This window comes from Aspergillus japonicus (assembly GCF_003184785.1).
Source record: "Aspergillus japonicus CBS 114.51 unplaced genomic scaffold BO86scaffold_22, whole genome shotgun sequence".
NCBI lineage: Eukaryota > Fungi > Ascomycota > Eurotiomycetes > Eurotiales > Aspergillaceae > Aspergillus > Aspergillus japonicus.
The window spans coordinates 146,282-165,428 of NW_020291659.1; the positions used below are offsets into that span (position 1 = coordinate 146,282).

Consider the following 19,147-nt stretch of genomic DNA (forward strand, 5'->3'; position numbering starts at 1 on the left):
AAAGAGAAGAAGAGACGAAGAGCAGCGACGACAACCCAGAAGAATAAATCACGACTGGAGAGACCCAGACGGAGAGGAGAGACCGAGAGACAAGAGTCGGAGAGATGGAGTGAGTGAGTGATTGGGAGGGGGGCGATTGTTTCAGTTGCAACTGTTGGTGAGTCCCTCATTCGGTCCTCATTCGGTCTGGCCCGTTCGAGCTGCCGCCCTCCACTAAGCCTACTTGGGTTCGGATGGGATCATCCAGTTGTTCCGCTTCAATTCAACGGGAGTGCTCCGAGCTGGAACAACTTACAAGTTGAAGGGCATCATCTCATCTCCTACGTTATTCTCCGTCCCTTGTGTGACTCCTCTTTCACACCAGTCCAGGTTCCTTATCGGAGTGCCTCTTCCTTCAAAGACCCGTATTGGAAGTTTTCCAGCCACTCAATTGCAAGTTTGCGCTATACACAAGCTCTGACTTGCCAGTGCTCTTACGCGGCAACTATCAGCCGACCCCGGAACCTCGTTTAACACACTTGACTATTTTATATACACCGGAATGTCCTCCTCAGATGAGGATGTGGTCCGCCGCCCCGGGCGAGGTGCAGCAGCCGATCGACCGGGAAGCCCGTCGGGAAGCGAGCTCGGCTCAGATGCGGGCAACATGAACAATTACGACGACGCAGATCTCTTCGGCTCCGATGCTTCAGACGGAGGTTTCGGCGATGATAATGAGTACGGAAAATATCCGTGCTTGACTGGGTCCTGACATGAACGCTAACACACCACTAGACCACCCCAACGGACACTCGACGACGAGGAGCTCGACTCGGGGGATGATGTGGACCGCTACGATCGCGCCGGCGAGCGCATGGACTACGAAGATGGGGCCGAAGAACAGTTCCAGGAAACTGTGAACATCATGGATATGACACTGAGTCGCGCACCGGAGCCCTTGACTTCGAACGGCGAGGTACGCAAGATGACTATACCACTGCACACAAACGGAAGACTCACTCGCCCTTTTCACTATCTAGATATACACAATGCCTGTCCCCCCTTTCCTCTCGGTGGAAACCGAAGAGTTCAACCCAGAAACCTATGTTGCGCCTCCCTTCACAACCGCCGCCACCTCTCTTTGCTGGAGGCACGACCCCCAGGACGAATCCCTCCTTCAATCCAATGCTCGCATCATCCGCTGGGAGGACGGGTCCATGACGCTGCAACTTGCTTCGGCACCGAAGGAGCAGTACCGCATCTCCACGAAACCGCTGGCGCCGCTCAACAAAGCCGGCGAGTACGATGTCAAGCTGGATTCGCACGTCTACCTCGGTGCCGCCGCGGAGGCTTCCTCCGTCTTCCGGCTCACCTCCCACCTCACCCACGGCCTCACAGTGTACCCCACGACAATGGAGACGGATGATGCGGTGCAGCGGCTCCAGGAGTCGCTGGCTGCGGCCGCCCGCAGCGGCAAGAAGACGCTGGACGGATCGGCGCCCGTCATCGAGGTCAAGGAAGATCCCGAGCTGGCCAAGCGCCAGGCCGAGATGGCCGAGCGCGAGAAGCTCAAGGCGGCGCGTCGGCGCCAGCAGCTCGCAGACCGTGAGCTGGACCGTGGCCGGCGGGCTGGGTTCGGCCACCGCACCGGAGGCGGCGGTCTCACCGTGGGCGGCCTGGAGGATGACGATGGTTTGATGACGACGAGACCTCGCGCCAAGAAGGCGCGCAAGCCGAACCGTCGGGGCGAGATCTACACGGACGACGAGGAGGACTACGACCGCCGCGGACGCACCCGCGAGGACGAGTACGACGAAGACGACGGATTCCTGGTCGGAAGCGACGAGGAGCCCGAGATTGTGGACGATGACGACGACGAGGATATCCTCGAGGATGAGGACATGGACGCCGAAGGCGAGGACGACGATGCCCCGCCCGCCAGACCCCGTCACAAACGTCCGTCGCCCGACGCCAGCGCGAATACACCTCCAGCTCGGAAGAAGAACCGGTATATTGTGGATGATGATGACGAGGAGTAATGGGTTTCCAAGTTACTCACCGTTCTGACGTTGCTGTCTTCTTGCATCTTGCCTACGGCCACCCCGTACATTTGCTTTCATATGCTAATGACTTGTGTAACTATTATATCATATCTCTCTGGATACTTCATCGGCGCACGGCTGGTCATATTCGCCTGGGAATCTTCCGTGCTTTTCTTTTCTAACTTAGCATTACCGGACAATAAAAGAAAGTTGGCTTGCACCATGTCCCGTTCTGCAGGAGCATAGGCATATTTAATCAAAGTGTAGCTACTGGCTAGGTTCTAACAGTGGATGCATATATTAGTCTTGTAGAGACAGATAGTGCCCAGATGGCGGATAGAAGTGCCAGGCAATAGATTAGGATAACAGGCCGCTGCACCAGTATCGGCAGATAAGGCGGTTTTGTATATTCATATATCTTATTGTCTGCATAAATAACACAATGGTATCGAAAGAACAGATTTACGCTTCAATATCATGCACACATGGTAGTCGCGGATGACCACAAGCTACATCCCGCTGGTCACAGGCGTCGTTCCCTGCGGATAATCGGAGGGCTCGAATCCGAATTTGGCGATGACCTCCCTCGCGCTCTTGATGACGCGGAGGCATAGCAGTTCGCTCTCCCCTGTACTACAGTTTTGGACGGGCAGAAGGCGCTCCTCCGCAGGTAATGGATGCGACTGGTGCCATGATCGCTGGCGTGCTTCCATCTCCTCAACCAGGGCAAGGAGACTGGGTGTCTCCGTGACTTGGGGGGAGCCAGCGGGGTCGTAGGGCCCGCCGACGACCCCTCCTCGTACAGTCTGACGGAGCCAGTCTTTCCAGCCTGCTGCCGGATTAATCGACTGTTCGATCGTCGCGGCGTATGCGGGAGACGTCGTCTGCTTGCCCAGATCCACGGGGTTGGCCTTGTACACGCGGAGCCATGAATCGGCAATGACCGCAAGCAGAGTCCCGGTACACATGACATTCTGCATCCCCGTGCTGAAGCGCAGGGGGCATATTCGACAGCGGATGACCTCCCTGGCTGTTCTCGCGGCGATGTATAATGAGCAGAAGGTATGTTGCGAGATCGGGAAAGGAGCGAGGGAGGATAGGTGGCTGAGGCATAGGTAGAGACGTGATAGACATGAACATTGCTGGTCGGGCGAATCGGTGGGGTCGGGGGATGGATATGACACGTCCGGCGGCAGCGGTGTCAGACTAGCTGTCGCCGCAGAGACACTGGAGAAGTCCGGCCAAGGCGTGGTGGTCGTCGGTACACAGTTCAAAGGCGTTGCAAGATCCATGCGACTCGGTGGGCTTTGGGTGTCGTCCGCCAAGGGATCAGGAGGGGTCGTCTGTGGTGTATAGGCTGCGATCCCCGACTGAAAAGTGTCCCTCGGTGGGATCCCCATTCCCACAGTATCAGTTGACAGAATCTGACTGAGATCTGCACCTGTGTTCCATAGCCCGTTCTCTAGACCAAGCGACGAAGGATCTTCTTCCTCCCGTAAGCGCTTCTTCGGCGGTCGTCCCATCTGCTTCTGTTCCGAATAGTGGCAGAGTAGATCCTGTTTCAGACATCGTGTGCATCCAGTTTGTTCGCCGGAGCATTTCAGCTTGCGCTTCCCTAAGTTTGTCAGCCTACAGATGATGAGCCTGGGTCTTGTGCGTCAGGCATACTGCACTCATCACACGCAGCATGTCTTTTCACCGGCCGCGCCACAGTATCATTGAAAGTGCTGTCCGACAAGGCGAGTGGGGTCTGAAACCACTCGGGCTGAGGCTCAAACTGCGTCATGCTGAATTATTAACGTGATCCAAAGACTATAGCGCTGGACAGCAAGCAAACAAGCAAGCGCAAAAGAGGCTGCACGGTGGGCGACCATCCAAGACTGTCCGTGATGATCCACCGGGGTAATTAATGCTGTATTGTTGTATTATCGATAAACTTGCCAGAGCGGCGGAACGATAAGAGCGGGCGGTGTATCACGTGGGCGGTGGGAGAGCGCAAATCTTCCCGGCGCAGAAAAAAAAAAGTTGGAAGGCAAGGAATCCAGTCGCTCTCCCGAACGGTTGTCGTTGTTAAAGCACCGAACGCACTTTGCAAAGCGTTCTACCGCCATCATGGTTGCTTCAGCAGGCTCGAAGAAGCGTAAGGCTGTTACTCGAGATGTGGAGGAGGAAGCTGGCACCTTCTCCGGAGACGAATTGGCTGGAGATTTGAACGGCGCGCTGTCGGGCAGCGCCAATGATCTTTCGAGCGACGAGGACGATTCTGAGGTTGAATTGGTCGACGAATTCAGCAGTGACGAGGATGACGATGAAGAGGAGGAGCTTGACAGCGATGAAATCCCCTCGGATGGTGAAGATGCTGTCAAGAAGAACTCCGCCAAATCGACTGCAGCTCCCGCGGACGACGAAAGCTCGAGCGACGAGGCAGAGGTGAATTTCCGGATCGAAAAAGATGCCAATGGAAACGACCGCTACGTCTACGACGAAATTAACCCGGATGACAACTCTGACTACTCTGATATCGACGAGGACTCCAACACAATCGGCAATATCCCGTTGTCCTTTTACGACCAGTACCCTCACATCGGTTACGACATTAATGGAAAGAAGATCATGCGTCCCGCTACCGGGGAGGCGCTGGATGCGCTGCTCGATAGCATCGAGATCCCCAAGGGATTCACTGGTCTCACCGATCCTTCGACAGGCAAGCCCCTGGAGTTGAGCCAGGACGAGCTGGAATTGCTGCGCAAGGTGCAGATGAACGAGATTCCGGAGGACGGCTACAACCCCTACGAGCCCTTGATGGAGTGGTTCACCACGGAGAAGGAAGTCATGCCCCTGAGCGCTGCTCCTGAGCCCAAGCGCCGCTTCCTGCCGTCCAAGCACGAGGCCAAGCGTGTCATGAAGCTCGTCAAAGCCATCAGAGAAGGTCGTATCCTGCCTTACAAGCCCCCATCAGAGCAAGAGGAGGAGGACAAGGATCTCATCAAATATGACCTGTGGGCGGACGAGGAGGAGCGGCCCGATCATATCATGCATGTCCCCGCTCCGAAGCTTCCCCCGCCCGGCTACGAAGAGAGTTACCACCCCCCTGCGGAGTATCTCCCCGATCAGAAGGAGCGCAAGACCTGGGAGCAAGCAGACCCCGAAGACCGGGAGCGCGAGTATCTTCCCACCGACTTTGGCTCTCTCCGCAAGGTTCCTGGGTATGGCGAGTTCGTCAAGGAGAAATTCGAGCGTTGCTTGGATCTTTACTTGGCCCCCCGAGTTCGTCGCAGCAAGCTCAACATCGATCCCGAGAGTCTTCTCCCCAAGCTCCCCAGCCCCGAGGAGCTCAAACCCTTCCCGTCGATGTGTGCTACTGTGTTCCGAGGACACAAGGGCCGTGTTCGCTCCATTGCGGTCGACCCTACTGGCGTTTGGTTGGCGACTGCTGGCGATGACGGCACTGTTCGTGTCTGGGAATTGCTCACCGGTCGTCAGTTGTGGAGCGTTCAGCTGAGCGAGGAGGACGCCGTCAACGTCGTCCGCTGGAGACCCGGCAAGGATGCCGTGGTCCTGGCCGCTGCGGCGGGCGACGACCTCTACCTCATGGTGCCCTCCATTCTCGACCCCGAGCTCGAGCAGGCCAGTCTGGAGCTCCTCGACGCTGGATGGGGATACGCCGCCTCGAAGCCTGCTCCCAGCGCCACCGAGGAAGGCAAGAAGACACCCCCGCAGTGGATCCGCCCCTCGTCGGCCCTTACCGACTCCGGCGTGTGCGCGGTCATCCCTCTCCGCTACGTGGCCAAGTCGATCTCCTGGCACCGCCGCGGAGACTACTTCGTCACCGTGTGCCCCGGCGCCTCCACCCCGGCCTCCGTGGCCGTTGCCATCCACACGGTCTCAAAGCACCTCACCCAATACCCGTTCAGCCGGCGCATCAAGGGCGGCGGCCCGCCGCAGACCGCGCACTTCCACCCCTCGAAGCCGATCCTCTTCGTCGCCAACCAGCGCAGCGTCCGCGGGTACGATCTCTCGCGCCAGCTGCTGGTCAAGATCGTCCAGCCCGGCGCCCGCTGGATCTCCTCGTTCGACATCCACCCGACCTCCTCCACCGCCTCCGGCGGCGACAACCTCATCGTGGGCTCCTACGACCGCCGCCTGCTGTGGCACGATCTCGAGCTCTCGCAGCGGCCCTACAAGACCCTGCGCTACCACCGCAAGGCGATCCGCGCCGTCAAGTTCCACCCCAGCGGCCGCTACCCGCTGTTCGCCGACGCCAGCGACGACGGCTCCCTCCAGATCTTCCACGGCAGCGTCACGGGCGACATGCTCAGCAACGCCAGCATCGTCCCGCTCAAGGTCCTCAAGGGCCACAAGATCACCGGCGAGCTGGGCGTGCTGGACATCGACTGGCACCCCCGCGAGGCCTGGTGTGTCAGTGCCGGTGCCGACGGCACGTGTCGTTTGTGGATGTAGTAGTAGCTCTCATTTCAGCGCATACTTTTGTGTTGTTATCTCCTGTTTGCAGTTTCCAGATCTACATGAGAAAGGCGTTCTCGGTGTGTGTATATACATTTTTTTTTTCTTTTTTTTTTTCCCTTTTTACTCTCTATCTTTTCGATATCCATTTAAAAAGTTTCCTTCGCCGCCGCTGTCATATGTAGCGTAGGAGTAGCGCATCCATCGACGGGTTCGCTAGTTGAGGTAGCAACCCGAGGCCCTAGCCCATTCATCTGTACGGAGCTTATCTCCCCTCCACTCTTTACATACCACGCAACCGAATCACCACCTTTTCCAAGCTACCAAAGAACCATAGAGCAGGACAACGATACCAACAACCGGTAAATCTTTGGCAGGGAAGTCAACACCCGGACACCGCTCAGTCTATCTATCTATGTACAGTAACCTTCGTCCGACAACAGCAACGCAAGCCTAAACGACACCGCCGCTCCAGTCCCTCCTCAAACGCTCATACTTCTTCAGATCGGTCACACTGGGCCGAATGAACGCCTTGGCGGCGACAAAGTCCTCGAACTTGATGGCATCGCGGCGCTTGATGGCGGAGTAGCCGGCGCGGCGCAGCAGACTGCCGAGATCGGCACCGCTGAAGCCCTCGCACTCCTCGGCGAGGCGGCGGAGGTTGTCGTCGAACTCGATGGGCAGCTTGCGGACGAGGGTCTGCAGGATGTCGGCGCGCTCGAGGGGGCTGGGGAGGTTGACGAACAGCAGGGTCTCGAGGCGGCCGGGGCGCAGCATGGCGGGGTCGATGATGTCGGGCCGGTTGGTGGCGGCGATCACGTAGATGCCCTGGCGGCTGGAGCCGAGGCCGTCGAGCTCGGTGAGGAGGGTGTTGACGACGCGGGCGGAGGCCTCGGAGAGGGTGTCGTCGCGGCGGGGGACGAGGGCGTCCAGCTCGTCGAAGAAGATGACGCAGGGCACCGAGGAGCGCGCGCGCACGAACACCTGGCGCACGGCGCGCTCGGACTCGCCCACGAACTTGTTGAGGAGCTCGGGGCCCTTGACGCTGATGAAGTTGGCCCGCGACTCGTTGGCCACCGCCTTCGCCAGCAGCGTCTTCCCGCACCCGGGGGGCCCCCACAGCAGCACCCCCGTGGGCGCGGTGATGCCCACGTTGGCGTAGATCTCCGGGTGGCGGATCGGGTCCACGATCGCCGTCGACAGCTCGTCGCGGATCCCGCCCAGCGCCCCGATGTCCGCCCACGTCGTGTCCGGGATCGTCGCGAAGCCTTCCCGTTTGGACGACGGTTGGATCTTGGGGAGCGCGGTGAAGAAGTCCGCGTTCGAGACGAGGACCGTCTGCGTCTCGTCCCCGATGGGCGTGTCCTTGGCGTGGACGATCAGCCGGCGGATCTCCTTGACCTTGGGGCTGAGGTCGTCGGTCACGCTGAGGTCCTCGATGTCCATCATCTTCTCGTCCTCGGGCCCGCTGTTCTGTTTCAGGATCTCGAGGTACCGCTTGATGGCGGCCGAGCCGGCCGTGGCGACCAGGTCGTTGAGATCGGCGCCCACGAAGCCCGGCGTGCGCTTGGCCAGGAGCTTGAGGTCGAGGTCGTCGGCCAGCCGCATCTTGCGGGTCAGCGCGCGGAGGATCTGCTCGCGCACCGGCTCCGAGGGCACCGTCATGTTGATCTCCTTGTCGAAGCGGCCGCCGCGGCGCAGCGCGGCGTCCAGGCTGTCGGGCCGGTTGGTGGCGGCCAGCACGATGACGGGCTTGCCGTCCGTCTTCTCGAGCGCCAGGTCGTCCATGCAGGTCAGCAGCTGCGCCACGATGCGCTTCTCCATCTCGCGCTGCGCGCTTTCGCGTTTCGGCGTGATGGCGTCGATCTCGTCGATGAAGATGAGGCAGGGCGCGATGCGCCGGGCTTCCTCGAAGTACTCGCGCAGCGCCTTCTCGGACTCCCCGGACATCCCGGAGATGACGGAGGGCGCGGAGATGGAGATGAAGGGCACGCCCAGCTCGGCGGCGAAGGCGTTGGCGATCATGGTCTTACCGCACCCGGGGGGCCCGTGGAGCAGCACGCCGCGCGGCGGCTGCACGTTGGAGGACATGTAGACTTGTGGGCGGGTCATGGGCAGGATGACCAGATCTCCGAGCTGCTCGACCACATCGTCCAGACCACCCAGGTCCGCGAGGCTGACGTGTGTGGGCGGGGATCGGTCGACGGCGGTGTCGCCCTTGCGGCGTTTGGAGGAGGTCGATTCGCCGCCATGGTGTCGCTTTTTCGTGGAAGATTTCGGAGCCGGCGTGGCCGTGTCTGTCGTGGTGTTGTTCGTCTCGCCTGGTTTCTGGGCGTCCGTGGCGCCGTTCTTGGTGTTCCACATGCCGACGAGGCTCTTGTTCAGACTATTGGACTCCTACACCCGTCAATACCCTCTGGAGCAGAGCATAGAGTCTCCGCGCATGTGACTCACCGGCGCTGCCGGCTCCTCCAACCCCTCGAAGTCGCCTTCCACAGAATCTTCCTCCTCCTCATCGCCTTTGATCACCTCCACCACACGCTCGATGCTATCCTCGAGGATCCTCTTAGGTTTGCGATTCAGACTCGAGTTCGAACGCTTGATCGTGTCGTATATCGTAGAAACAGAAACGCGCGTAGCTCCATTCTCCGCCTGCTCGTCGATGATCTTGCGCACAATCTGATAGACCTGGCGACCAGCAAAAGCAGAGATTAGCATTTTGTAGTATACCTCGCTGCTTTCCGCGATGCGATAGACGAGAAGATTTGCATTGGCTCACATCCTTATCGAGGCCCTGTCTCAGGCTTGGCCTGCCCCCACGACCCATTGTGTTCTCAAGTTCGAGAAAGAGCTTCCCTCGTGCGTCCAATGAATTCGGAGAAAGCGCGCCAATGCACGAGAACCAGCCGATCTGATCAACGATTCTGAGAGAGGATCGTCTACAATTTTTGGAGATCGGAGAATCAATTTGGCCGGCGGAGCAAATAACACAAAATTACAGATCGGTAACCGCATTACCATCCTTACTTCAGTTCCATTGGAGCAGCCATCTGACCGCCCTCCCACCTTGACCATACCCAAACCGGATATCAGTGGACGTCATCCGCATCTTGCTGTTATCGGCCCGCCTGACGCTTGGGCTGGTCTCCGCAGTCACTCACTCTCTTTACCACAATACAACAAATCAAACGACACTATGCGTTGACAATGGGGAATGCCAACAGCTCCCATAAGATCTCCGCTCAGGATCGGTGAGACCCCCCTTCTCTTTCTTCTTATATCCTGTGTATCCTATTAGGGTCCGGAGAGTGCTTCATTGAGACCTCCCAATCTGCCCGCAACCCGCGATCGATAAGCTGACCCGGAGACCGTCTGCACGAAACCCAGAGCGATCCTCGACCTCAAGAACCAACGCGACAAGCTCCGCCAGTACCAGAAGCGGATCACCGTGCTGACGGACCGGGAGACGGCGATCGCTAAGGAATGCCTGGCGCGGGACGACCGCAAGCGCGCCCTGCTGGCCCTGCGCCGCAAGAAGTACCAGGAGTCGCTGCTGGAGAAGACCGACAAGCAGCTGGAGCAGCTGGAGCAGCTCACGGGCCAGATTGAGTTCGCGCTGGTGCAAAAGGACGTGCTCTTCGGCTTGCAGCAGGGCACCCAGGTGCTGCAGACCATCCACCGGGAGATGGGCGGGATCGAGGGGGTCGAGAAGCTGATGGGCGAGACGGAGGAGGCACGGGCGTATCAGGAGGTAAGTCTGGCTGGGTTCTTTGGTGCAGGGAGGCTTTTCTAAGGGAAGAAAAATGGCATGCTAATTGTGGTGGTACAGGAGATCAGTCAGATGCTTGCGGGTCGTCTGTCCAGGGAGGACGAAGACGAGGTCGAGGAGGAGTTGGAGGAGCTGCAGCGCCAGGCGCAGGGGCCGGTGGTCTTGCCGAATGCGCCGGTCTCGTCGCTTCCCGAGGTTGGAGAGGAGGAGACAGAGGCAGAGGCAGGAGAAGCGCAGGCCGAGTCATTATCCAGTGGACGAAAGGTCAAAGCCGAAGAGCGGACCGCTGTTCTTGCATGAAACCACTCATCACGTTGTCCAGTCCATATAAGTGTCAGCATTTCTGGAGTTCTGGGTTCTTGTCCATGGGTCATCATCACATTCCGTCATATCATTAGATAGCTCAAGCTAGTTCAATGTTACAAACATGCATAAGCTGAAATTCAGACTAGCATTGGGATAGAGGCCAGCTCTATGGCTAGAGAAAGCACGATCATGAATCAACACCACTGCACCGCATCAACAGGCACAGGTAACAACAGCAACAGCAACGGTGACCGGAGATCAAGTCAATCCATCCGCGCCACAGCTAAGCGAGTCACGGAACCCCTTCCTTTCTCCATGCTCACAAAATCCTACTACCCACACCATTGACACCCTGAATAGCGACATGGTCGTTCGGATTAGCCGCGGCCTCGTACAGGAAGTTGACGGGCTCGCGGTTCAGCGCCATAAAAGTCCCCTTGAATCCCACGTAGCCGACCTTGGTCACGTCCTCCTCGCCGTCACTCCAGTTATCCTCGAAAAACAGCGTGATGGAGGTGGTGGTGTTCCAATGCGCACGGTTCAGGGGGATCTCGAAGACATCAGCTCCGGCAACGGGCTGGGGGATCTCGATCGTCTGGGTGGGCGACAACTCGGACGCGGTTGCGAAGTCGATGTCGTCCCGGTTCTTGAACAGTTTCAGGGTCTTGGGGGCGGAGGGGGTGGGCGCGGTGTAGATCAGCAGAGAGTGGACCTTGACCTGGCCGGTGAAGCTGTATCAGAGGGAGTGGAGAATCAGTTAATCGTCGCAGAGGGATCGGAACAGTTGCGTTCGAAGCGTGTTGAGGTGGTCTTCGCTCTTGCGCGACACCCAAAGCTCAAGGAGGGGCAATGGCGGGGTAGCAACAAGCAACAGGCAAGACAGTTTTCCCTCCACTCCGAACACACCCTCCAAGGCAGAACTCACGGAATGTACATCAGGAGCTGCTCGTCAGCATCGCTTTCGAGCTCCGGCTCGTCGTCGAGTCTCTCCGCCCATGTTTTCTTGACGATCGCAGCGCCAGACTTGGGGGTCGCCTCTGGCTTGTTTATTAGTACCCAATCGCTTTGAGAGCAATCGATCTCTGCAAGCGCGGGTATGATACGCACCGTTGAGGGTTGTGATAGAGTCGAACTGAACCTGAGAGTAAAGGAGCGACTGGATAGCTGGGGTGATGTCATTGGAGTGGTCGTGGCCGTCTTCGTCATGGCAATGTCCGCCGCCGTGGCCGTGATGATGGTGTTGGCCCGACATGTCGCAATTTGATGCTCGAATCTCCTGGTGGTTGCTTCAAGAAATGAAAGGTCGAGTCAAGGTCGGCTGACCAGCTAGTGGGAGCGAGAGGCGGTGGTCTGAGAACCTTGGGTGAGCACGATGAAGATGAAAACAAGCAAGATGTTCAGCGAGTTCAACGCGACCTTTGATTGTTCGGCTAAGTCACCCATTCATTCACATCAACTCAACAGCTCACTCCCATTGAACCCAGCAAAGAGCTTTTCATGCTCTTCTTCATCTGACTTCGCTATTAGATATGAATCATAACTCTATCTTACAAGCAATTAATTTGACAAACTAACTGATCTTACGCTTGCTTGTTATGGCTCGACAAAGGTCTGAAGTTTATCTCCAGCCAGGTAGCAACAAGATCTCACTGCATTCAAAATGGGATATCATCATAGAAACATAGACTACCAAGGATCATCTACTGTACAAACAAGGTGTGGCAAGGAATCTCTGCAGGAGAATCTATTACCGCACTTGATAATAGTTCGGTGCATATTCGAGCAAATAGCCCTTTTCGATCTTGGTTATATCGCGAATGTAGGTCTTTTCTCCCGTTTGCAGGATTTCATGAAATATGACCCATTCGGCTTTACGATTCTGCATAGTCAGATTAGCAATAGTATTCCAAGCCCTGTGGCAAGAGTGTCCGACTCACAAACATCAGTGAGCTCGGATGAGCATGCAGCGTCAACCCGCCGCTCACCGTTTTGAACGTGCCGTCCGGCTGCATCTTTGCAGCATGCGCAAAATAGCCCGTTGTGAGACACCGTTGGATCTTTTCCGGCAGCTTGCTTGGATCCTCCTGTCTAGCGCGGGCAGAAAGCGTCTCATCGACTTGGATCCCGAAACGTTCCAGGTATCGCTTCAGTTGGGCGCGGATACTGACGGCGCGTTGCATGGATCGGAAGTTCAAGAGGTTATCTCGACACCACTTCGAGTCCTTCTTGCCCTTGGTGACAAAGGCTTGGTAGGCATTGAGATATGTTAGATGATCGCCTTCCTCGACTGCGAATTTCCTCCGCATGCTCTCAGATGTTTTCCGATCACCGTCGTGCTGAACCCAGACGGTGCCCTGAAGACTGACCATCGCTGCGATTGAGAGAATCTCACTGAGGCAGCCAAAGCCCGGTGCGGAAAGGAGCACCCTTGCCATCATGGGTTCCACGGCCAACTCTGCCATGCGCATCCCCTGCGGTTTGGTGAGTTTGGCATGATCGTCAACTGCGCCCAGAGAATACAGGAGTTCGAAAGCACGGATCACCAGTTCTGCGGGGGGAGGCGTCAGGAAGTCAAAACGGACGATGTTGTCAATGCCAAGAGCTTTCAGCTGCATGATCACCGGTGCCAAGTTGGATCGCTGGATCTCCGGGATAGTCGCATCTGGGAGAGCTTCATATGCCTGCTGGGTGTAGAGACGGAAACATTTTCCTGGCTTGGTGCGCCCAGCTCGACCTGCACGCTGGACGGCTGCTGCCTTAGAAATCGGGACCGCGGTCAATGTTTCAATGCCGGTGGTCGGGTTGTAAGCTCTCAACTTGGCGAAACCACAATCCACCACATACACGATCCCATTGATAGTAACAGATGCTTCGGCGATGTTGGTGGACACAATGACCTTGCGAGTGTTCTCGGGCGCTGGCTCAAACACGTACATTTGCTGATCTGTCGTGAGGCCGGCGTACAGCGGAAGAGGGAGCAGCGATTGCGCTTTGGGATGAAGCGTGGCGGCACGTTCCGTGATCAATTGTATAGCCGTGTCAATCTCCTCTCGCCCGGTCAAGAACACAAGGATGTCCCCCTCTACTTCTTGCAGGTGTATATCAAAGACCGTCTTGACGGACCGTTCCACATAGTCCTCTGCGGGTGACTCAAGGAAGAGCATATCCACCGGGTACATGCGACCCTCCAGACTGATAATTCTGCCAACCTTCCCACCAATCTCGCCCGATTCTGCATCGCCGTCGAATTCTTCCCCAGCAAAGAAGCGCAGGAAGTCTTCGGCCTGCAGTGTTGCACTGCTGACGATAATCCTCAGCTCCGGGCGCTTTTTCATGATCTTCTTGAGAATGCCCAGAAGTACATCGGTGCTGAGGGACCGCTCATGAGCTTCGTCGACCATGATCACCGAGTACCGCGACAGCAGGGGGTCAACGAGTGCCTCCCTAAGTAGCATGCCATCGGTTAGGAACTTGATCCTCGTGGAAGCAGACGTCAGGTCCTCGAAGCGGATTGAGTAGCCCACCTCCTCGCCGAGCTTGCAACGCATTTCTTCGGCAACTCTAGCGGCCACCGTTGTGGCAGCCACCCGACGCGGCTGCAACTTGTCAGCTTTGGCTGGTCAACGGCTACACAACGAGGTGGAAATGACGTTACCTGCGTAATAGCAATCGCTTTCCCATCGGCACACCATCCTGCTTGCTCGAGGTACTGGGGTAATTGGGTCGTCTTTCCGCTTCCGGTCTGTCCCACGACAATGGTGACGGGGTAGGTTTCGACCAGATAGAGTAGACTTTGCTTATGTCTTGCAATGGGAAGCAGCGAGGCAGGCTTATACAGGGCGGGTATAAAAGAGGAACCGAGTTCAAGTTCCGACGCCATGCTGAAGAATACTTCTGGAATTGATCAATGATCAGCCTAGTCTGACCTGACTCGCTGACAGTCCAGTTTTTAGCCACAATAAGATCCGATGATAAGTGACTGGCCCGACTGAGACATATTGAACGAGACCAGGAATACAGAGATTTCAGCGATTTGGAGGTCGCTACCTCTCCAGCTTCACTCAAGACGAGCACTGCGAAGGATATCAAGAATATCAACTCAAGTATGTAATTATGCTCAATCGGGATGGAAAGGCACTGGCGGATTATGTCAGCTAAGCACCCTCGACACGTGATGCAACGTCACCAGGGACCATCGGAAAGGGGGCGGGCGGAGAGTCAATCGATCATCCATTGGTATACGTTCTGCCTGTTGGGCGAATTCCTCCTCCACGCAATCAAATAGATTCCCCGGAACCGCCAAGTTTTGTCTCGGGCTCTGTGCCTAAATATCTACCTTCTACACACATATCCTACCCCTCCTTCACGTTCCCCCAACCCTTCAGTTCAACATGTCGGAAGAAGACAAGACCGTATGTTCTAGATCCCGCTGCCCCGATTCCACTGCGACTACTAACTCCAACGGAACCCCAGACGGCCAACAGACTCTCTGCAGTGCCAGCCAGTCCGAAACCCGAGTCGCCCACCACGGCGCGTCCTCTTGACTTCGACGATGAAGCCCAGGAGACCGGCGTCACCTCAGCTTTCCCCTCCGCTCCCCCAGCTCAGCCGCCCGCCGCGGAAGCTGCCCCGCCGAAGCCACCCCGCCCCGTGAGCCCGCGGCAGCAGGCCGAGAACACCCTCAAAGAAGCTTTCCCCACGATCGACATCGGAGTCGTCAGAGCAGTGCTGATGGCAAGCAACTGGGATGTGGAGCGGGCCTTCCATGCTCTATTAGGTCTGTAGTCCCCAGCCACAAGTGCTGCCTCTTCGTCCCGACTAACCTCTTATCTACTCCCCAGGCATGACTGATCCCAATGCCGCCGAACAAGACGCACCCCCTCCGAAGCCCCCCCGTCCGTCGGCCGCCCAGAGACAGCTCGAGCAGGATGAGATGTATGCCCGCCAGCTTGCCGAACACTACAACCGCCGCGCAGCCCCGCAGCCACGGTATGAGGATGATCGCGCTTACCAGCGACGAAGAGGAAGCGACGAAGAGGAGGAGAAAGAATACAGCTTCTTCGATGGTTGGTTTCTATTCAGTCCCATTGTGCACTTCCAAGCCTGCTGACTCGGGTGACCACCGCAGACGACCTGCCCGTCATCCGCGAGAACATCCGCAAAGGATTCCTGGAAACCCAATCGAAGGTGAACTCGTGGGTGACGAATCTGAAGAAGAGGCTGGATGGAGAAGAGCCGGAAGAAGAGAGCAGCAGTCAGGCTGCCCAGGGCCCGCGCGAAGATCCCTTCGGCCGTCCGCGCCGCAGCGGCGACATGGGCCGTCGGAGCGGGGACCGTGAGCGGTACGACGCCGACCACCGAGTCTTGAGCGACGACTTCTCAGCTCTGGAATTGAGGGACTCCGAAGGTACGTTGATCGAATGACTTCAGGCCGATGAAGTGTCACTGACAACTTTCGCAGCTCCACCCGCGCGTCCTCCCCGCCCTCTCGCAAACCCTAACTTGTACAAGACCTCGTCACCCTCCCCCGACAGACGCAAGGTTGCCTTCCAGGACGGGCCCCCAACGGAAATCGATAATCTGTACGACGCATCCGAGCCGGTCCGGCGCGCCTCGCCCGGAACGACGGGCAAGTCCAGCAAATGGCAACCCTTAGCCGCCGTGGAGCCGTCTCCGGTTGGAGAACACGACCCGTTCAGTCTGGGGGATAGCGAAGATGAGAAGGACACCACCACGAAGGCAAAGGAGCCCGCCGCCGCCGAGGGCGCTTCCAAGGCTGCGACGGTCGAGACGGTAGCGGAAGCAGCGCCCAAGGAGAGCACAACCGGCGCTGGAAAGTCATAGTCATCACCGGGGCCTTCTTCATCTTCTAGTCGATCTCCGCGGCTTATTCAGTGGCCTGCCTATTCAGTTGTTGTAACCTTGATCTGTTTCTACACAACCCGTGTCCATTGCCCTTGCGGCCAGAACCCATGATACCAAGAGACTGCATCTAAATGAATTAAGTTCAAACGAGTTCCAACCGTCCGAGTCAAGTTCTACGGTCCTGTAAGAGCAGTGAACGGCTCAGATACCCACCGTTATGAACAAGCAACGTACAATGTCAACCTCCGTGCAAAACGAAACGCATCACCTCAAATCTCAGTACATAAACTAGAATTATCCACGGGTATCTTGAAATCCAAATCCAAACACGCAAGCATAAACCGACGGTAAATCGTAAATCACATCCACACCCTCAACCTGCAACCCTCAACCCCCAACAGGTGACCCGGTTACTCACTCACTCACTCATACTGATGCTACTGCTGCTGCTGCTGCTGCTGCTGCTCAGCAAACTCCCTGACCCCCGACCCAGCGTCCTTCCTCAAATCCTTAATCACAGCCTAAGACCACCCTGTCAGCCCCCAGGACCCAGACCCCCAAGCCACGACCTCGACAGACTGAACAGAACAGAACAGAACAGTGCCGCCTAGCCTCCCGCTCCGCTCCGCTCCGCTTCCACCGGGCCAAAAACGACAAAACAAACTGGAAGAAACAAAACCTACCGCCAACGCCTCCGGATTGACCCCGTTCTCAATGAGCGAGACACAAAGCGAGAGCTCGGTGCGATCCAAATGGGTGTTCTGTGCATTACATGTCAGGTCAAGTTCAATTCCATTCAATCAATCCCAGGCAACAAGCATGGTGACGGGGGGTGTGGATGTAGAAAACTATTGAACAAGGGGGCGGAAACGCTCCGAATCACCGCGTATCACCACATATGAAAGACCAATCCCAGCCGCGTGAGTGCAAGCTTAGTGGTGGTTTGGGGTGAGGATTCATGATGGGTGGGTGATATGAGGCTGATGCCGACACTGCAGGGTTGGGTTTGGGTTTGGTCGGCCATAAACAGGAATGGGCAGGGAGAAATGATGATGATGGGCTGGCTGGCTGGTTTGCTTGCTTGCTTGCTTACCAGGAGGGTGGAAATCTCATGAAGAATGTCGATGACTTCGCGAGCCGCTTGGCGTTTGTCGTCGGCTTGGGAGGGCGGCATGGTTTTCTTTTTGGTTGTGTTTGGTTATTTGTTTGTTTGGTGGGCTGCGCGTTGGGATTGTACGGATTGGATGATGGGATGGGATGATAGAGAGAGAAGGGAAGAGAGACAGGTGAAACGCGATAGAGAATGTTTGATATCTATCATGTACTGTACCTGGAGGAAGGGATCGTTGGAGCTCAAGATCCGGAGAGATCTCGCGATGCGGTACGGTACGGTAATCCTGGAACCAGTTTGTTACCCGACTCGGGCAGTAATATTACCACCGCTCAGGCTTTGCCTACCATTCAGGATCAGCCAACGAACTACAACTACATACATGCTAAGAACAAACCCCACTTGGAAACGCGCCTGTGGAGAGAGAGACAGACAGATTGACTTCAAGTTCTTCACGAACTCCTCCTCCCTTCGGTTCTCATTCTTGAGGACTTCCTCTTACCCTTCAAAACTCCTTGCCCTGCGGTTCCTTTGGTTCCTTCATTGTCAGCCCTCCTGCGGCCTGCCCTGTCACTTTCGGGATCGTTTCATACACTTTCAAGAATGTCGACTGATCTGATCTTCTCAGACATCCACTCCCTGAACAGGGACCAAGCCCTGGACATTCTTGCCCAGATCGCACGTGTCGAGAAAAAGAGTTTTCCTGCCACTGAGGGCATGAGCTTTGGAGAAGAGCTTTGGCGCAAGAAGCCCAACACGAGGGTCCTGTATGCCCACCTCCCAGGCGCAACTCCCCCGCTGGTTCTGGCTTATGCGGTCTACGTTCGCCAGAAAGGCATTGCCCTGCTCCATAAAGTCTGTGTAGCCGAGACTTATCGCCGTCGGGGCGTAGGGTTCCAGCTAATGGGCTACGTTCGCGCTCGTCTGCAAAGGGAAGGTTGTCAGTATGTCCAGTTATGGGTGGACAAGGACAGAGCCCCAGCCAGAGCGTTGTACGCCCGCAGTGATTATGCAGAGCGCGAAGAAATCCCAGATTACTATGGACCAGGGCGGACTGGCATTAGAATGGTCCTGGATTTGTAGTCAAATAGCCCTTGAGACCTTGACTTGTTGCTGCTGCCCCTGTCACTCCTGTGGCATCGCTTGTGTGTCCCCTGGATAAGCTTGCTTACTCACGACAAGACCAAAAGACGCAAGCGCTTGTTGGTTCCCTCAGGCCATCTGTCAAATATTTGCAATTCTCCGAGTCAGGGTGTTGACGGTTCAGGCGGTGGTTGGACGCTGGCTCGCTCCTTGGCTTCCCGACGACGCCATCCCTTGCAGAGGGAGCGAGGCCTACATTTCACAGAGTGAGCGTTATCGCGCCGCGAACCATCAATCTCTGACCATTCCCATACCCAAGTGACGTCAAGCATATCCAGGCATGGCTCTTTTTGAAGGGGATGCAAGCTTCGCGCCTCTCCTGTGCCCGTTGGGCCCTTGGGCGCGAATGCCATAATGGAAGAAACTAGAGTCTCTGCCCTTAGGGCAGAGCAATTCCTCGTTTTTCACTTTCAACACTCAACTCTCGACCATTTCACCGTGGCTTTTCCCTGAGGTTGGCGTAGGTTG

General features: G+C 56.8%; 10 protein-coding genes across 10 annotated transcripts; 5 read left to right on the forward strand and 5 right to left on the reverse strand.

Moving 5' to 3' along the window:
• The first annotated feature begins 312 nt into the window (after positions 1-312).
• Positions 313-2,234, forward strand: BO86DRAFT_389052 (Paf1-complex subunit LEO1). The gene is made up of 3 exons (XM_025672027.1): positions 313-717; positions 775-955; positions 1,020-2,234. Exons 1-3 carry the CDS (start codon positions 542-544, stop codon positions 2,016-2,018), a joined length of 1,356 nt encoding a protein of 451 aa, XP_025527958.1. The 5' UTR covers positions 313-541; the 3' UTR covers positions 2,019-2,234.
• A 173-nt stretch (positions 2,235-2,407) lies between these two features.
• On the reverse strand, positions 2,408-3,924 carry BO86DRAFT_361801 (Zn(II)2Cys6 transcription factor rglT). Its single transcript, XM_025669883.1, has 2 exons — positions 3,690-3,924; positions 2,408-3,636 (listed from the first exon to the last, which is right to left on the reverse strand). The coding sequence occupies exons 1-2, from the start codon at positions 3,805-3,807 to the stop codon at positions 2,531-2,533; spliced, it is 1,224 nt and encodes a 407-aa protein (XP_025527959.1). The 5' UTR covers positions 3,808-3,924; the 3' UTR covers positions 2,408-2,530.
• A 151-nt stretch (positions 3,925-4,075) lies between these two features.
• On the forward strand, positions 4,076-6,651 carry erb1 (ribosome biogenesis protein ERB1). The gene has a single exon (XM_025672028.1). It carries the CDS (start codon positions 4,134-4,136, stop codon positions 6,480-6,482), a length of 2,349 nt encoding a protein of 782 aa, XP_025527960.1. The 5' UTR covers positions 4,076-4,133; the 3' UTR covers positions 6,483-6,651.
• A 67-nt stretch (positions 6,652-6,718) lies between these two features.
• Positions 6,719-9,412, reverse strand: BO86DRAFT_389055 (putative AAA family ATPase/60S ribosome export protein Rix7). The gene is made up of 3 exons (XM_025672029.1): positions 9,265-9,412; positions 8,940-9,173; positions 6,719-8,882 (listed from the first exon to the last, which is right to left on the reverse strand). Exons 1-3 carry the CDS (start codon positions 9,310-9,312, stop codon positions 6,939-6,941), a joined length of 2,226 nt encoding a protein of 741 aa, XP_025527961.1. The 5' UTR covers positions 9,313-9,412; the 3' UTR covers positions 6,719-6,938.
• A 213-nt stretch (positions 9,413-9,625) lies between these two features.
• BO86DRAFT_389057 (ESCRT-III subunit protein VPS20) lies at positions 9,626-10,677 on the forward strand. The gene is made up of 3 exons (XM_025672030.1): positions 9,626-9,736; positions 9,873-10,236; positions 10,315-10,677. Exons 1-3 carry the CDS (start codon positions 9,693-9,695, stop codon positions 10,552-10,554), a joined length of 648 nt encoding a protein of 215 aa, XP_025527962.1. The 5' UTR covers positions 9,626-9,692; the 3' UTR covers positions 10,555-10,677.
• Positions 10,678-10,719: 42 nt separating this feature from the next.
• Positions 10,720-11,921, reverse strand: BO86DRAFT_389060 (PITH domain-containing protein). The gene is made up of 3 exons (XM_025672031.1): positions 11,668-11,921; positions 11,486-11,597; positions 10,720-11,291 (listed from the first exon to the last, which is right to left on the reverse strand). The coding sequence occupies exons 1-3, from the start codon at positions 11,810-11,812 to the stop codon at positions 10,880-10,882; spliced, it is 669 nt and encodes a 222-aa protein (XP_025527963.1). The 5' UTR covers positions 11,813-11,921; the 3' UTR covers positions 10,720-10,879.
• Positions 11,922-12,209: 288 nt separating this feature from the next.
• Positions 12,210-14,650, reverse strand: BO86DRAFT_448055 (putative ATP dependent RNA helicase). The gene is made up of 3 exons (XM_025676621.1): positions 14,216-14,650; positions 12,498-14,156; positions 12,210-12,439 (listed from the first exon to the last, which is right to left on the reverse strand). The coding sequence occupies exons 1-3, from the start codon at positions 14,438-14,440 to the stop codon at positions 12,308-12,310; spliced, it is 2,016 nt and encodes a 671-aa protein (XP_025527964.1). The 5' UTR covers positions 14,441-14,650; the 3' UTR covers positions 12,210-12,307.
• Positions 14,651-14,951: 301 nt separating this feature from the next.
• Positions 14,952-16,281, forward strand: BO86DRAFT_285097 (CUE domain-containing protein; the record flags this gene model as incomplete). Its single annotated transcript, XM_025667351.1, has 5 exons — positions 14,952-14,972; positions 15,034-15,337; positions 15,402-15,626; positions 15,689-15,967; positions 16,022-16,281. Coding segments are annotated over 5 exons (1,089 nt in total), but the record flags the coding sequence as incomplete, so codon positions are not given.
• A 406-nt stretch (positions 16,282-16,687) lies between these two features.
• On the reverse strand, positions 16,688-17,691 carry BO86DRAFT_389064 (mitotic-spindle organizing protein 1). The gene is made up of 3 exons (XM_025672032.1): positions 17,519-17,691; positions 17,109-17,186; positions 16,688-16,946 (listed from the first exon to the last, which is right to left on the reverse strand). The coding sequence occupies exons 1-3, from the start codon at positions 17,597-17,599 to the stop codon at positions 16,863-16,865; spliced, it is 243 nt and encodes an 80-aa protein (XP_025527966.1). The 5' UTR covers positions 17,600-17,691; the 3' UTR covers positions 16,688-16,862.
• A 206-nt stretch (positions 17,692-17,897) lies between these two features.
• Positions 17,898-18,939, forward strand: BO86DRAFT_389066 (GNAT family N-acetyltransferase). The gene has a single exon (XM_025672033.1). The coding sequence runs from the start codon at positions 18,140-18,142 to the stop codon at positions 18,617-18,619; it is 480 nt and encodes a 159-aa protein (XP_025527967.1). The 5' UTR covers positions 17,898-18,139; the 3' UTR covers positions 18,620-18,939.
• The last annotated feature ends 208 nt before the right edge of the window (positions 18,940-19,147 follow it).

What these genes read in the sequence shown, in the direction of transcription:
- BO86DRAFT_389060 (XM_025672031.1), bottom strand. Translation starts at nt 11,812, where the DNA reads ATGTCGGGCCAACACCATCATCACGGCCACGGCGGCGGACATTGCCAT. An exon ending in CTCTATCACAACCCTCAACG is followed by an intron (nt 11,598 to 11,667) that starts GTGCGTATCATA and finishes TAAACAAGCCAG; the next exon opens with AGGCGACCCCCAAGTCTGGC. An exon ending in CAGCTCCTGATGTACATTCC is followed by an intron (nt 11,292 to 11,485) that starts GTGAGTTCTGCC and finishes CCTCTGATACAG; the next exon opens with CTTCACCGGCCAGGTCAAGG.
- BO86DRAFT_361801 (XM_025669883.1), bottom strand. Translation starts at nt 3,807, where the DNA reads ATGACGCAGTTTGAGCCTCAGCCCGAGTGGTTTCAGACCCCACTCGCC. An exon ending in TGCTGCGTGTGATGAGTGCA is followed by an intron (nt 3,637 to 3,689) that starts GTATGCCTGACG and finishes TGACAAACTTAG; the next exon opens with GGAAGCGCAAGCTGAAATGC.
- BO86DRAFT_448055 (XM_025676621.1), bottom strand. Translation starts at nt 14,440, where the DNA reads ATGGCGTCGGAACTTGAACTCGGTTCCTCTTTTATACCCGCCCTGTAT. An exon ending in AAGCGATTGCTATTACGCAG is followed by an intron (nt 14,157 to 14,215) that starts GTAACGTCATTT and finishes GACAAGTTGCAG; the next exon opens with CCGCGTCGGGTGGCTGCCAC. An exon ending in ATCCGAGCTCACTGATGTTT is followed by an intron (nt 12,440 to 12,497) that starts GTGAGTCGGACA and finishes CTGACTATGCAG; the next exon opens with AATCGTAAAGCCGAATGGGT.
- BO86DRAFT_389066 (XM_025672033.1), top strand. Translation starts at nt 18,140, where the DNA reads ATGTCGACTGATCTGATCTTCTCAGACATCCACTCCCTGAACAGGGAC.
- BO86DRAFT_389052 (XM_025672027.1), top strand. Translation starts at nt 542, where the DNA reads ATGTCCTCCTCAGATGAGGATGTGGTCCGCCGCCCCGGGCGAGGTGCA. An exon ending in GGTTTCGGCGATGATAATGA is followed by an intron (nt 718 to 774) that starts GTACGGAAAATA and finishes ACACACCACTAG; the next exon opens with ACCACCCCAACGGACACTCG. An exon ending in CCTTGACTTCGAACGGCGAG is followed by an intron (nt 956 to 1,019) that starts GTACGCAAGATG and finishes TTCACTATCTAG; the next exon opens with ATATACACAATGCCTGTCCC.
- BO86DRAFT_389057 (XM_025672030.1), top strand. Translation starts at nt 9,693, where the DNA reads ATGGGGAATGCCAACAGCTCCCATAAGATCTCCGCTCAGGATCG. An exon ending in AAGATCTCCGCTCAGGATCG is followed by an intron (nt 9,737 to 9,872) that starts GTGAGACCCCCC and finishes CACGAAACCCAG; the next exon opens with AGCGATCCTCGACCTCAAGA. An exon ending in AGGCACGGGCGTATCAGGAG is followed by an intron (nt 10,237 to 10,314) that starts GTAAGTCTGGCT and finishes GTGGTGGTACAG; the next exon opens with GAGATCAGTCAGATGCTTGC.
- BO86DRAFT_389055 (XM_025672029.1), bottom strand. Translation starts at nt 9,312, where the DNA reads ATGGGTCGTGGGGGCAGGCCAAGCCTGAGACAGGGCCTCGATAAGGAT. An exon ending in GACAGGGCCTCGATAAGGAT is followed by an intron (nt 9,174 to 9,264) that starts GTGAGCCAATGC and finishes GCTGGTCGCCAG; the next exon opens with GTCTATCAGATTGTGCGCAA. An exon ending in TGGAGGAGCCGGCAGCGCCG is followed by an intron (nt 8,883 to 8,939) that starts GTGAGTCACATG and finishes TGACGGGTGTAG; the next exon opens with GAGTCCAATAGTCTGAACAA.
- erb1 (XM_025672028.1), top strand. Translation starts at nt 4,134, where the DNA reads ATGGTTGCTTCAGCAGGCTCGAAGAAGCGTAAGGCTGTTACTCGAGAT.
- BO86DRAFT_389064 (XM_025672032.1), bottom strand. Translation starts at nt 17,599, where the DNA reads ATGCCGCCCTCCCAAGCCGACGACAAACGCCAAGCGGCTCGCGAAGTC. An exon ending in ATGAGATTTCCACCCTCCTG is followed by an intron (nt 17,187 to 17,518) that starts GTAAGCAAGCAA and finishes TGTAATGCACAG; the next exon opens with AACACCCATTTGGATCGCAC. An exon ending in TCAATCCGGAGGCGTTGGCG is followed by an intron (nt 16,947 to 17,108) that starts GTAGGTTTTGTT and finishes GGGTGGTCTTAG; the next exon opens with GCTGTGATTAAGGATTTGAG.